At 39.3% G+C, this 12222-nt stretch overlaps 1 protein-coding gene across 2 annotated transcripts in view; it reads left to right on the forward strand.

Moving 5' to 3' along the window:
- Positions 1-12222, forward strand: part of slc6a2 (solute carrier family 6 member 2) — a 67975-nt gene that overhangs the window by 2831 nt on the left and 52922 nt on the right. For both annotated transcript variants that reach the window (XM_061765603.1, XM_061765604.1), the window contains one exon: positions 5960-6091. In XM_061765603.1, coding sequence (XP_061621587.1) covers positions 5960-6091 — 132 coding nt within the window. The remainder of the gene's footprint in view (positions 1-5959; positions 6092-12222) is intronic.

A 12222-nucleotide genomic window follows, 5' to 3' on the forward strand; every position in this document is an offset into this window, starting at 1 on the left:
ACAGTGCTTAAGTTTCTTACCACATACATTTTGCCAGGGACAGGGCTTTTCCGTGGATTACAGCAATTAAAAAGGTTAAAGGACTCCGATTGTCTGATGTTTAGGACAGATGCAGGGGACGGAAGGGGCAGAACGATGCCAGCTCCAATAGCACTGCTGCTCTCAAAGCAACAAAAGAAATTTCTTTTGTTGGAAATCCAGACCTCTCACATGGAAAGAATGGTGCTTTCTATGGGTATGACGTTTACGTTCAAGTTTCTGCAATTAAAACAACACTGCAGGGCTATAATGCTGTCATTATTCCATGCTTTAACTGAGCATTCTTGGGGATTTTCCTTTTGCAAGAGCCTCTGATATGTAGGCTGGAGGTAAACCACATTGTGGTCAGATGGCCCTAGTGGTGGGAGATCATGACTAAGAGAAGGCGTCTGACAGTTCCGTAGCAGAGGTCGAAAAATTTATTATTCCTGTAAGCTGCTTATATGTGAAAAATAACTTTTCCACAGGACAGTTATTAAAGCCTCCTAAAATAAATGTGAGGGCATCAGGAGACATTGAATTGAGCTTGTGGGAAGATATTAAAAATAATATTCAGACAGTGCCCTGTCAAAATTTGCCTTTGGCTGTATGTATATGAAAGATATCAGAGGCAACTCTCTGGGCAGATACCGTAGAAAGGCAGAAGGGAGATGAGCGGCATTTCACTGTCAGGGGTAAAAAACTCTCTCCACTCCTGTCCGACACCACTTGTCCCAGATGATCAGACAGACCACAGAGAAGTTGAGGAGTCCCACCTCACTGGACATGATGCTGTTGTCCAACCATGTCTTTGTGATAGCCACTAGACAGGTGCTTAGGTATTCATGCACGTGGCAGATATTCACACTCAGTTCATCCGTTTTCGCTTTTAGAGACAGGGTGTTGATGAGTAGTGTGACGGGCAGAGGAAGTTTGCTTTTCAGTCTCCTTACTCTTCCCCGAATACCCTGTTTAGATCCTCGTTTGCACTATGTCTGGGTAGTCCCATTCTTTGGGTTGGTCTTTAGATGGTTCGGAACAGAGTTTACTCTAGCTGCATGATCAGTAGATGAACGTCTCACGTGTTAGTAGGAGGAATTATCAATTGGATTTCACCCACCATGCCAGTGACATGGTCATGGTAGTTTCCATGGTCGAGACATGTTTAAAATCGCCATAAGCAGTCTGATCATACACCAATAAGACAAGCCCATGGTTGCCTTTAGTGCAGTGTGGGATTAGACACATCCATACAAACAATATAATAGTCAAAATGCATCCAAATAAAGAAACAAGTACTAGATGCGAGAAGCATACAGACAGGTTTATGCTTGCCTTGCAAGTCTAAGTCTAGTAGTTTTCTACAGCAGTGTCATTTGAATAGGATTATACCTCAGTGATGCTCATTGTTTATTAACCAAGAAGTCCTGAAAGCATCTTTCCAAGCACATGGAAAATAAAGGATGAGACGTAAAACATTAACTGTGTCACTACAGGACAGTCTGGTGGTTCATGGAAATTTTGCGATTGATTTTATGGGTTTGTATGTTTTGAATGTCCCATAAAGCTGGCGGTTCACTCAGCAGGTTATAGCTCCCAAACGGTGGAAGGAGACAACCACATGAAGGTCTGACCAGCTGCTTTTATTCAGGCCCTTATGTCTTAAAACTTACGTAAGCAGTGACATGTGCCCCCTGTTAAACACCAGGCTTTGTTTTTGTTGGCTTCAAATGCTAAGGAGGATTTGTTCCTCCCTCCTCCATGAGAGAGTGATGTCTTTACAGCTTGGCTGTTTTCTTATAAGAAAATCCCCCTCTAGTAAAAGCAAAAACTTTCTCTATAAAATTTAAGTTGAAATGGATGTTCCATACATGGTGGTTTGAGAGACATAGATGGTGGGTTTTTATTTTCTGGCAGAGACGAAGAAAAGCAACTTAGCCGATTTGTTTTACTTTTGATTCTTTTAAAACTATTCGGATGGATGGATGGACAAATAGACATATACATAGATGGATGGATGCACAGAAATAGATGGACAGACAGACAAGGACTGATAGGAAAACAGGAAGACAAATTGATGGATGCACAAATGTCCAATTTGACAGACCGATGTACGGACGGACAGACAGATCGATAGGACGGATGTATGGACCGATCAAACTAGATGGATAAATTGACGTTGATTAGGGGTCACCAACATTGTGTCCGCAGGCACCAGGTCGCCCCCCCCCCCAGGACCACATGAGTAGGCTGATCATTTTAAAATTTCAGCACTTTCAGAGATCTTTAGAAATTCTTTCAAGTATTGCCAATTGATATTTGTTACCTACCTTGTTAACTTATTGTGGATCATAATTAAGAAATCATTAACACGAACAGTCTCTTTACAGAGATAAATATAATTATTTAATAACATAAATTTTAAGGCAAAATGAGCAAATATATTATTTCAGAAGAATGGGTCAAACTGGTGGGCAATTGCAATAATCAGTAACGAAGCAGTAGCTCTCACGTTTAAAAAAAAGTTGATCACTGCTGAAATACATAGGTAGATGCATGATACACTCAATGGACAGACAGACAGACAGACAGACAGATGGATGGTTGGACAGATAGATTGATGGATGTCTCAATAGTTAGATGGACATCGGGAGAGACATAGATGGATGATTGGATGACTGACAGATAGAGAGACAGAATACAGACAGATGGACAGTTAGAGAGAAAGATTGTTCAAAGACTGCAGGAGAAAGATCACTGGAAGAATGTACAGATAGACAGATGGATGGACGTTAGGAGTTAAATGGCTTCAGAGGAACCAGACAAGGATGTCCACTCTCACCAATGATATTTGCAATATTCATCGAACCTCTTGCTGCCGCTATACATCAGAATGCTAATATTAAAGGTATCTGCTCACTAGCGACAGAACACAAAATCAATCTTTATGCTGATGATATTCTTCTTTATTTACTGGAACCCAAGTATTCTCTTCAGGCAGTCTTCAATCTCATTAAAACATTTTCAGAAATATCAGATTACTCTATCAACTGGACAAAATCAACAATACTCCCAACAATACTACAGCAAACTCATGGACTCCTGCAGATCAAATCCCAGATTACCCTATTCCGATAGGAAACATTAAGTATTTAGGTATTAATATTTCACCAAAACTCACACAGCTAACCAATCTAAATTACACACCACTTCTGGAAAAAATCTCATCTGATTTAAGACGCTGGAATAACTTCCCTATATCACTACTGAGAAGAATAGCCACAATAAAAATTAAAACCTTACCTCAAATAAATTATTTATTTTCAATGATTCCATTTAAGACCACATTTAAATGGTTTCAAACCTTTGATTCTGCTCTAATAAATATTTATTCAAAAAATAAGGAAAATAGAATTAGTCTATCCACTCTTCAGAAAAGTAAACAGGAGGGAGGCCCAAATGCTCACAACTTTAAACACTATTATTTAGCTAACCAATTACAATACCTCATCAAATGGTTGCACCACAATGAGGAGTGTGATTCTTGGCAAGAATTGGAACAAATAGACTGCAACCACATCAAACCAAAACTCCAATTTATTTCTAAAAGTCTTAAACACCATAAATGCTTCAAGAACCCAATAATCGCATCCACCATAACGGTTTGGTGACAAAGTTTAGAATCTATAGGATCATCAATTAGTTGTATGAGTGAGTTGGGCGGGTCCCAGTGAACGGCGGAAGCACGGCGAAGGTTGACGTGTGAGAGAAACATTACGCTTTTCGTATGTTTTCTTTGGAAAGATGAATCGTTCATTTTACAATAAAGAGGTTGTTAATTGACCTTTGCTCATCCTCTTTTCATCATTTAGGCAGACACCACAAATATTGTCTGTGTTTTCACTGTTACAGGAGGAGGTTTGATGAATTTGCTGATGTGAGGATTTAAGCCGCTCGTCAGCTAGATTTAGAGGGTACATTTTCAGAAGGGTGTACATAGCACTTGTGCTTTTGTTATATTTGTGGATAGACTTGCAAGTGCTATCGGTATAATTTTCAGTAAAATACCACCACAACCCTTGAGGCACCGCTGCTTGTTTGCTGCGTGAACCCACCACCTGTTGATTCCAGCAAGAGGTCCGTGTTGTTCTCAAAACATGTAATTGACTATTAATCGACGACAAGCTATTACCATTATTGCAGAGTGGGAAAGCCGACCCGTCGACTAGTCAGTCCAACCCATATTGGATGGGTAGATAGATGGACAGACTGCAGTATATAAACAATTGGAAAGGTGGACGTAGAAAGCAGAATGGATGAACAGACATGAACGGACAGACAGAGAAAGATGGATTGAAATTTGGACAAACATATGGACGTAAATACATGGATAGATGAATGGACATACAGTAGCTAGGTAGATGGCTGGACGGACAGACAGCTCGGCCTGTCGCGATAATTCCTACAGTATGTCAACTTAGCGTTCGATAAGTAAAATGGATACGATAGTTTTTCTGCACTTGATAAATTCTCATTGTTGTGGTGACCTGGCGCACGGCTCAAGCTGTAAGCCGACAAAAAATTTGACGGCTCCACTGTGAAGTTGCCTGCTACTAGCGGGTGGGCTAGTACGTATTAGCCGCAAGTGGGCTCATGGACTTGCGGCGGCCCAGCGTTGGCTCCGTCCAATACTCCACAGCCTTGCTTCATGCGCCGTGCGTAGATCCACACAACAGAGACACTTAAGGGAAAGTTAACTGTTTATTACCTTCACTAGTCCGCCAGCTAACAAGCTAGCAAGCTAAGGAGCTAAACAGTTTGTTCGATCACGGCGACGTCATTTAAAACATCAGCGCCTCAGTCAGAGTTGTTGTGTGAGTTGTGAGGTGAAGGGCTCATCTCCAGCGCCTTTAGGTGACATGCCCACACAATCCTGCAGCTCGAGGGCGGGCCTTATTTTTCATGATTTAAGAGCCTTATTTTAGATACATGGTGTTTTTTTTCTTTTAATTCATTGAAATTTGGCAGGCTTTTTAAAAACACTCTTCTCTGCGGTGTGTCAAATTTACAAGACCTTTTATGGCCTCTTCAGTGGGTTAATGACTCTCTACCTCTGTGCCAAATGTTTCATGTTTGTTTAAGTACAATTTTTGTGAACAGAACCTGAGTCGGTTTTATTCAAATTTCATCATTTTTATTTTTGTATTTACTGTTGTTTATTGGGATAGTTTTGGGGAAAACATTTGCGATCGTGACAAGCCTACAGACAGCTAGTGATTTAATTACAGGTTGTCAGTGCGGTGTTAAAAAGTGACCCATAAAGCTGTCGGTTGAGCCATTCAAAGTTCATCATTGTTACTGTATGTCTTGTTGTGATTCTGTTTCCACCGTGACTCAACACTGATTGCTTTGAATGGAGGCTGGAGTTGACACGGTGTGTGTGTGTTTGTGTGTGTGTGCGAGTGTATGTGCGTGCATGCATGCGTGTGGCCTCATGTGCCTGTGTGTGGCCTCCCAAGACGTCTTAGCTCTGCCACCGGTCTCTCAATCATATTAGCCCAGGGCAAAAAGCTATTTATTACTGTACATAATGTGTCGTTTGCAACATGAGGGAAAATCCAATTACTTGAGATAATTTCCTTGTTGTGCCGCGTAAACATAGCTGCTTGCCTTCCCTGCCTGCACACGTGCACGTGTTGGTGTTCTTAGAATGTCAAGATGGCCACCTCGTCAACATATAAGCCCTGAGCCTAATTCTATCATCAACCTGTCGCCTCTAATTGTCATGAATGGTCTTGTTCCGTTAGTTCTTTAATTCTATTGTGCACTGAATCAATGTGACATTTCCGCATGGTTATGTCACACATCCACACCACAGGGTGCTATGCTCACTTGATTGTCTTTTTTCCCCCAAACGCAATTATTTCTGTTTTTTTTCCAGGAGCCTTTTTGATTCCCTACATTCTTTTCTTGGTCATCGCGGGGATGCCATTGTTCTACATGGAACTGGCCCTGGGCCAGTACACCAGGGAGGGGGCAGCCACTGTGTGGAAGATCTGCCCCATCTTTAAAGGTGAACTGGAATTTGCACCACACATTTTGTACACAAGATAATTCTCATCATCATGCTTTCCTTTGACTTCTGCATTCAATAGCGATACAATACAAAATTCTGCCTTCACAAAGAAAATTAGGGTAAACAAAATTTTCACTGACTAGAACAAGGACCTTCACCAAGGTGGAACTGTGATGATCACTGGACTGTGCCATTTTTTTCACTTTGAGAAGGGCAAAGTTCCATCATGACGCAAAAGCCCAAAAGTGAACAATTAACTAAAGTGACAAATTTTCAGAGCACCTTATTCATTTTCTCAACCATCAGGTTACTTCCTGGTTCATGGAGGATGACGATTTATAGGATATTATTTTTTATTCTCGGGAAGATTAAAATGTTCTATCGTGCCTCAGATGGTAAAAAGAAGATGCATGTCTCTAACTAACAGGAAATTGTTTTTAGAATGACAAAATTATATTAGTCATTTGGTTTGTTAGCTAGCAGGCTAGTTCCTGGCTCATGGAGTATAACGTAACACAACAGGACTCTACCATTTAGAAGGGTGAACAGTTCTTTCGTGACAAATCGCAAAAAGTGAAAACAACCCCAACCACCCCAAAAAAGGGAGCAAAAAATGTGTATTCGGGCGCTAGCAGTCTACTTCTTGGTTCACAGTAGGTGGCTAAGTGACTATACCATTTTTGATTCTGTAAAGGTCCGTTGTGACTCAAATGGCTAAAAGAGAAAACAATTGTCTCGAAGAAAAACACTGTAATCTGTGTTTGTCTGTCAGTTTGTTAGCTAGTAGGTTAATTCCTTGATTACTGAGATTGACCTAATAGTGCTTTGCCAGTCTCAGAAAAGGTGAGCTGTTTGAATCAGAATCAGAATCATCTTTATTTGTCAAGTATGTCCAAAAAACACAAGGAATTTGTCTCCCGTAATTGGAGCCGCCCTAGTACGACAGCAGGCAGTCAATTGACAGAGAACACTTTTGGGACATAAAGACTGATTGTGACTCAGATGGCAAAAAGTAAATGCATTTCACCAACTAGGTTGAAATGTAATAATAATAAGACCATACCATTTTTTATTTTGAGACTTGGTTAACCGGCACGGTGGGCGACTGGTTAGCACATCAGCTTCACAGTTCACAGAGGACTGGGGTTCAAATCCCGGCCTCGCCTGTGTGGAGTTTGCATGTTCTCCCCGTGCCTTCATGGGTTTCCTCCCACATCGCAAAAACATGCATGGTAGGTTAATCGAAGACTCTAAATTGCCCATAAGTGTGAATGTGAGTGCGAATGGTTGTTTGTTTATGTGCCCTGGGATGGGCTTGCGACCAGTTCAGGGCGTACCCTGCCTCCCGCTTGAAGATAGCTGGGATAGGCTCCAGCACGCCCGTGACCCTTCTGAGGATAAGTGGTACAGAAAATGGATGGATGGATGGATGGACTTGGTTATGAGGTCATAGTGACTCAAACAACTACTATCTACCAGAAATAAAAAATCATGGCGCACTGTATTTGAATTTTCCTCTCCGTTTGCTTGTGAGCTGGCTCCTTCATGACATGACTGTACCATTTATGACAATTGTTCCATCGTGACTCAAAGCAAAAAGAGAAAACAAATTTATTTTGTGAAATTGTTTATTAAGTAGGCTACTTTGTGATTCCTGGAAAATGATGTAAGACAATAAGAATACAGTCAGGACACTAAAATTTGCATTCTTGGATTAGTGGGTATGGCTAGTTTGTTGTATTGTTTTAATTCGGCTCGTCAAGAAACCAATAAAATGGCTATCAATATAATCCCACTTGCCTTCAATCCATAACTGCAATGACAAATATACTGTTAAATTAATTTCTCGCTGGTAATTTAATTAAAAACTGAGCAAGAACATTTTGTTTTTTTTCATTTTTAAATTGTATGCCATTGTTAAGATGTGTACCTAATGTTACTGTATAAATGTATATATTTTTTGCAAATGGCAGGTGGGGCAAAGGAACATTTTGATGATGTCAATCAATAAAATAACAAATCAGTCATACAAGAAAAATATAATAAAGACTGATTTTTAACAAGAATAAAACTGACAAAATGAGCTTCATACCATATAATAATTAATATAATTTCTAAATACTTTCTATAATTCACACATTGACAGATACGAGTCATGTGTATATGATGCGACTTAGACCAGTGCTCATTTCCTGACTATCTTTGTCTTTTTGAGCCATGTGTTTTTAGCTTAACGGCAGACAGCAGTGTGAACTGATGCTACCTTTCCGTTCCCGTTATCATCGTAACCATGACAACCAGTTCTCCGTGTATTTACCTTCATGTCACTTAAGGCGGTATGTTTAGATGACGAGCATGTGCAGGTACTCCGACTTCCTAAATATAGACGCGATGAGAACTACAATATTACATAGTTGCTCAAAGCTTCAGTTACTGTAAATTGCGGTTTCATCTATTTGTCGTCCAATACAATAATTCAAATTATAAGAAAAAAAAGTTTGAATGTTATGAGAAAAAACTTAATATTATGATCATAAAGTCGTAGTTTCATATAAAAAGGTCCCATAATTACAAGAATAAAGGCGTCATGTTACGAGAATATAGTCATAATGTCATGGGAATAAAGTTGTAATAATAGAAGAAATGAAGACGGAGTCTCCCCAAGGATGTTAATTTTCAATGATCTTCCAGTAGGCACCGAGGTTCTTAAGCACCGTGTCCTGCGCTGTTCCCAGAAAAATTATTTAAAAAAAAAAAATAAAAAAATCAGTCTATCTGTGCAACCCATTACTGTATGGCCTGTGGCCTGTTACTGGTCCACAGCCAAGTGGTTGGGGATCCCTAGCATTGGACACCACCGTTATATACGTGTGTTTACACTTGTTTTGTCTTGGAATCTGTCCAATTCCTTCTTTTTAAGTTTGTTGCTAACTGGAGGTAATTAGTGATAATTTCAGCAAAGCTCCTGAAGCCCAAGAAAACAAGTCAGTGCGAGGCTGGGGGGGTATGCCCGCGAGTGTACGGGAAATGATGTAAAGATGTTGGTCACGCCTTGTGTCTCTGATACGTTGTTCTTCCTCGGGCGTGGTGGAAAAGAAAAATGCAATCATCCCCTTTAATATTACAAGAAGAATAAATTCATAATTTTACAAAAATAATGTAGTAAAAATTACAGGAAAAATGTGTAAGTCATGGTGTAATATTACCGGCATAAAAGTCACAATGTGAGGAGATATATTTCTGAACAATTAATAAAAAATTATTTGACTATATTCTTGTAAAATTTCTAATTCTTTCTCCAACGAATAGAATCTTTTTCTTGTAAACTTACAACTTTCTTCTTATAAAATTAGAAAGAAAATTTCTTCAAAGGTATGACTTGATTTTTGTAAAAATGACTACTTCTTTCTGAGAATAATACAACTTGTCCAGTACAACTACAGTTAGGGCTGTCACGTTAATTATTATATCGACTTATCGTTTGATAAATAAAATGGTCACAATAGTTTTTCCGGACTCGGTAAATTGTTATTGTTGTGGTGAGCCGGCACACGGATCACACAGTGAGACGACAGTGTTGGACGGCTGTGTCATTATCCGCTTCACACAACAAAGACACTTAAGGGAAAGTTAACTGTTTATTGGGTTTGCTATCCCACGAGCTAACGAGCTAGCCCGTGAGCTAACGAGTTAAGGAGCTGAACAGCTCGCTCCACCGCGGCGATGTCGTTGAAAATGTCAGCGCTTCACTCCGAGTTATTTTGTGTGTTAGTCCCCAATTAACACACACGCACGGGAAAGTTAACTCTTTATTATGTTCGCTAGCCCACAAGCTAATGAGGTAGCGAGCTAAGGAGTTAAACAGCTCGCTCCACCGCGGCAAAGTTGCTTAAAACGTCAGCGCCTTTCTCCGAGTTGTTGTGTGTGTTAGTCCCAGAGGTGGGTAGTAACGCGCTACATTTACTCCGTTACATTTACTCAAGTAACATTTTCGATAAACTGTACTTTTAAAGTACTTTCAGAGTACTTTAAATGGACTGTACTTTTTACTTTTACTTGAGTTTTTATGTGAAAAAGGATCGATACTTTTACTCCATTACAATGATCGACATGCCATCCATTCATGCTTATGCGCGGCAAATTTTAGACTCCATCTTCGACTTCCGCATAGGGCGGCCCTTGCGTCAATCAAACGGGGTCACTAGTGTCATTTGACTCCAATTCACCAATCAGACGATACAAGGCAGTCGCATGACCGCACACGTAGCCTTCGCGACGCAATCAAAATGACTCATTTTGGGGGGTAAAACCATCCCCACGAGTGTGTTTACAGACCAAAAAACATCAGCATTGTCATGCAGTTCTTCAATTGTGACTGCCCAAACTTGGATATTTCAGCCCACTTCTAACTTGAGAAAACACATTGCAGTAAGTTGCAGATGTCTCTACTGCTGTTTTGGCAGTGGATATGGCAAAATTAGCACTATCCCTATGGTGTCGCACACACAATCACAAAGTGTAGTCAGCAAACAGCTTCTTCATGAAGTCATTTAAGTGAATAAAGCAAATGATGTTTCTGTAGGGCCCAATCCATGTGTTGTTGTTTTTTGGCCACTTAAAATGTAAAATGGTGGCAGGTGTGTGTGTCGACTCCCATATATTATTTTTTTTATTTGATGTTCATGGTCTGATTTAAATTTATTTATTTTTTTAAATCAGAAGTTACTCACAAATTACTCTTTACTTGAGTAGTTTTTTCATTGAGTGCTTTCTTACTATTTCTCAAGTAAATATTTGGATGACTACTTTTTATTTTTACTTGAGTCATATTGTTCTAAAGTAACAGTACTTTTACTTGAGTACAATATTTGGCTACTCTAGCCACCTCTGGTTAGTTCCCAATTAACACAAACACAGGAAAGTTAACTGTTTTTTTGTTGTTGTTTTTTTTTAAGGATAACCTCAGTGGCACACATTATTCAGCTAGTAGTTGACTACAGCGAACGTCAACATATATTTGACTGACAAGTGAAGGGTTCATCTTCAGCGGACCAACCACACAGTCTTGCAGCTCTTTATTATTTCAGACCCATCCATATCAAAGTTTAAAGAAAAACAATTTAATTGAGAACCAAGAAAGGACATTCATAGATCATTTTACACTGGAGACTATGTGAGTCCCAGCATTCACATGACTGGAAACAAGAAAGGACATTCATACATCATTTTACACTGGAGACTATGTGAGTCCCAGGATTCACATGACAGGAAACCCTGAGTCCCAGCCCTGGAACAATGACGCAACTTATCATCACACAATACAGATATATTAAGCCTTCTCTATATGAAAGTTATTGCTTTGCGGTCCCGCTATATTGCAGATTTTTATTAGTAAAATTTGTACAATATTTTTGTGTTATCCATTGCTCTTGCTCTACTATATATATTTTTTATGCCACTGATATAATGATATAGAGCATAATAATTCAAGTACATAATTTTTAAGAACAGTTAACTTTCAATTCTAAAGAACAATGAACATTGGTATTGTAAAGTAGAACAATAAATAAAATATCTTTGATAATTAAAAAATCTAATAAATTCCCAGAAATATTAAACATTTGGCACATAGTTATGGAGTAATTTATCCAACGAAAGAGGCTCAAAAGATGTCTTAAAGGCTGCCAGATTTGAATGAAAAAAACAACATGTACTCGAAAGCATCTGGGCTTTGTCACTGTTTTTAAATCAGATGCCATACATTTTAATATAACTGTTATTTTTGTTATTCTTTATTTTTATTTGTTTGAATGTTGTCGCGTTATGTAGTGTATAATTTCTGCTGCCTCTTGGCTTTTGAAAAAAAAAGGATAAATAAAATGTAAAATAAGGCCCGCCGTTGAGCTGCTGGACTGTGACGTGAGACCTTTACCTTTCAATCAAATGACAAATGAGTTCGCTGAATTCATCTACTGCCTGAATATTGATAACGTGTGCCGCTGTGGTTAAGGTTTATAAACAGTTAACTTACATGAATGTGTGTGTGTGTGTTATGTGGTGAACACACACAACTCAGAGTGCTGACGTTTTAACGATGTCACCGTGGTCCATTGAGCTTTTTAACTCTA

Source organism: Phyllopteryx taeniolatus, chromosome 2 (genome assembly GCF_024500385.1).
Source record: "Phyllopteryx taeniolatus isolate TA_2022b chromosome 2, UOR_Ptae_1.2, whole genome shotgun sequence".
Taxonomy (NCBI): Eukaryota; Metazoa; Chordata; class Actinopteri; order Syngnathiformes; family Syngnathidae; genus Phyllopteryx; species Phyllopteryx taeniolatus.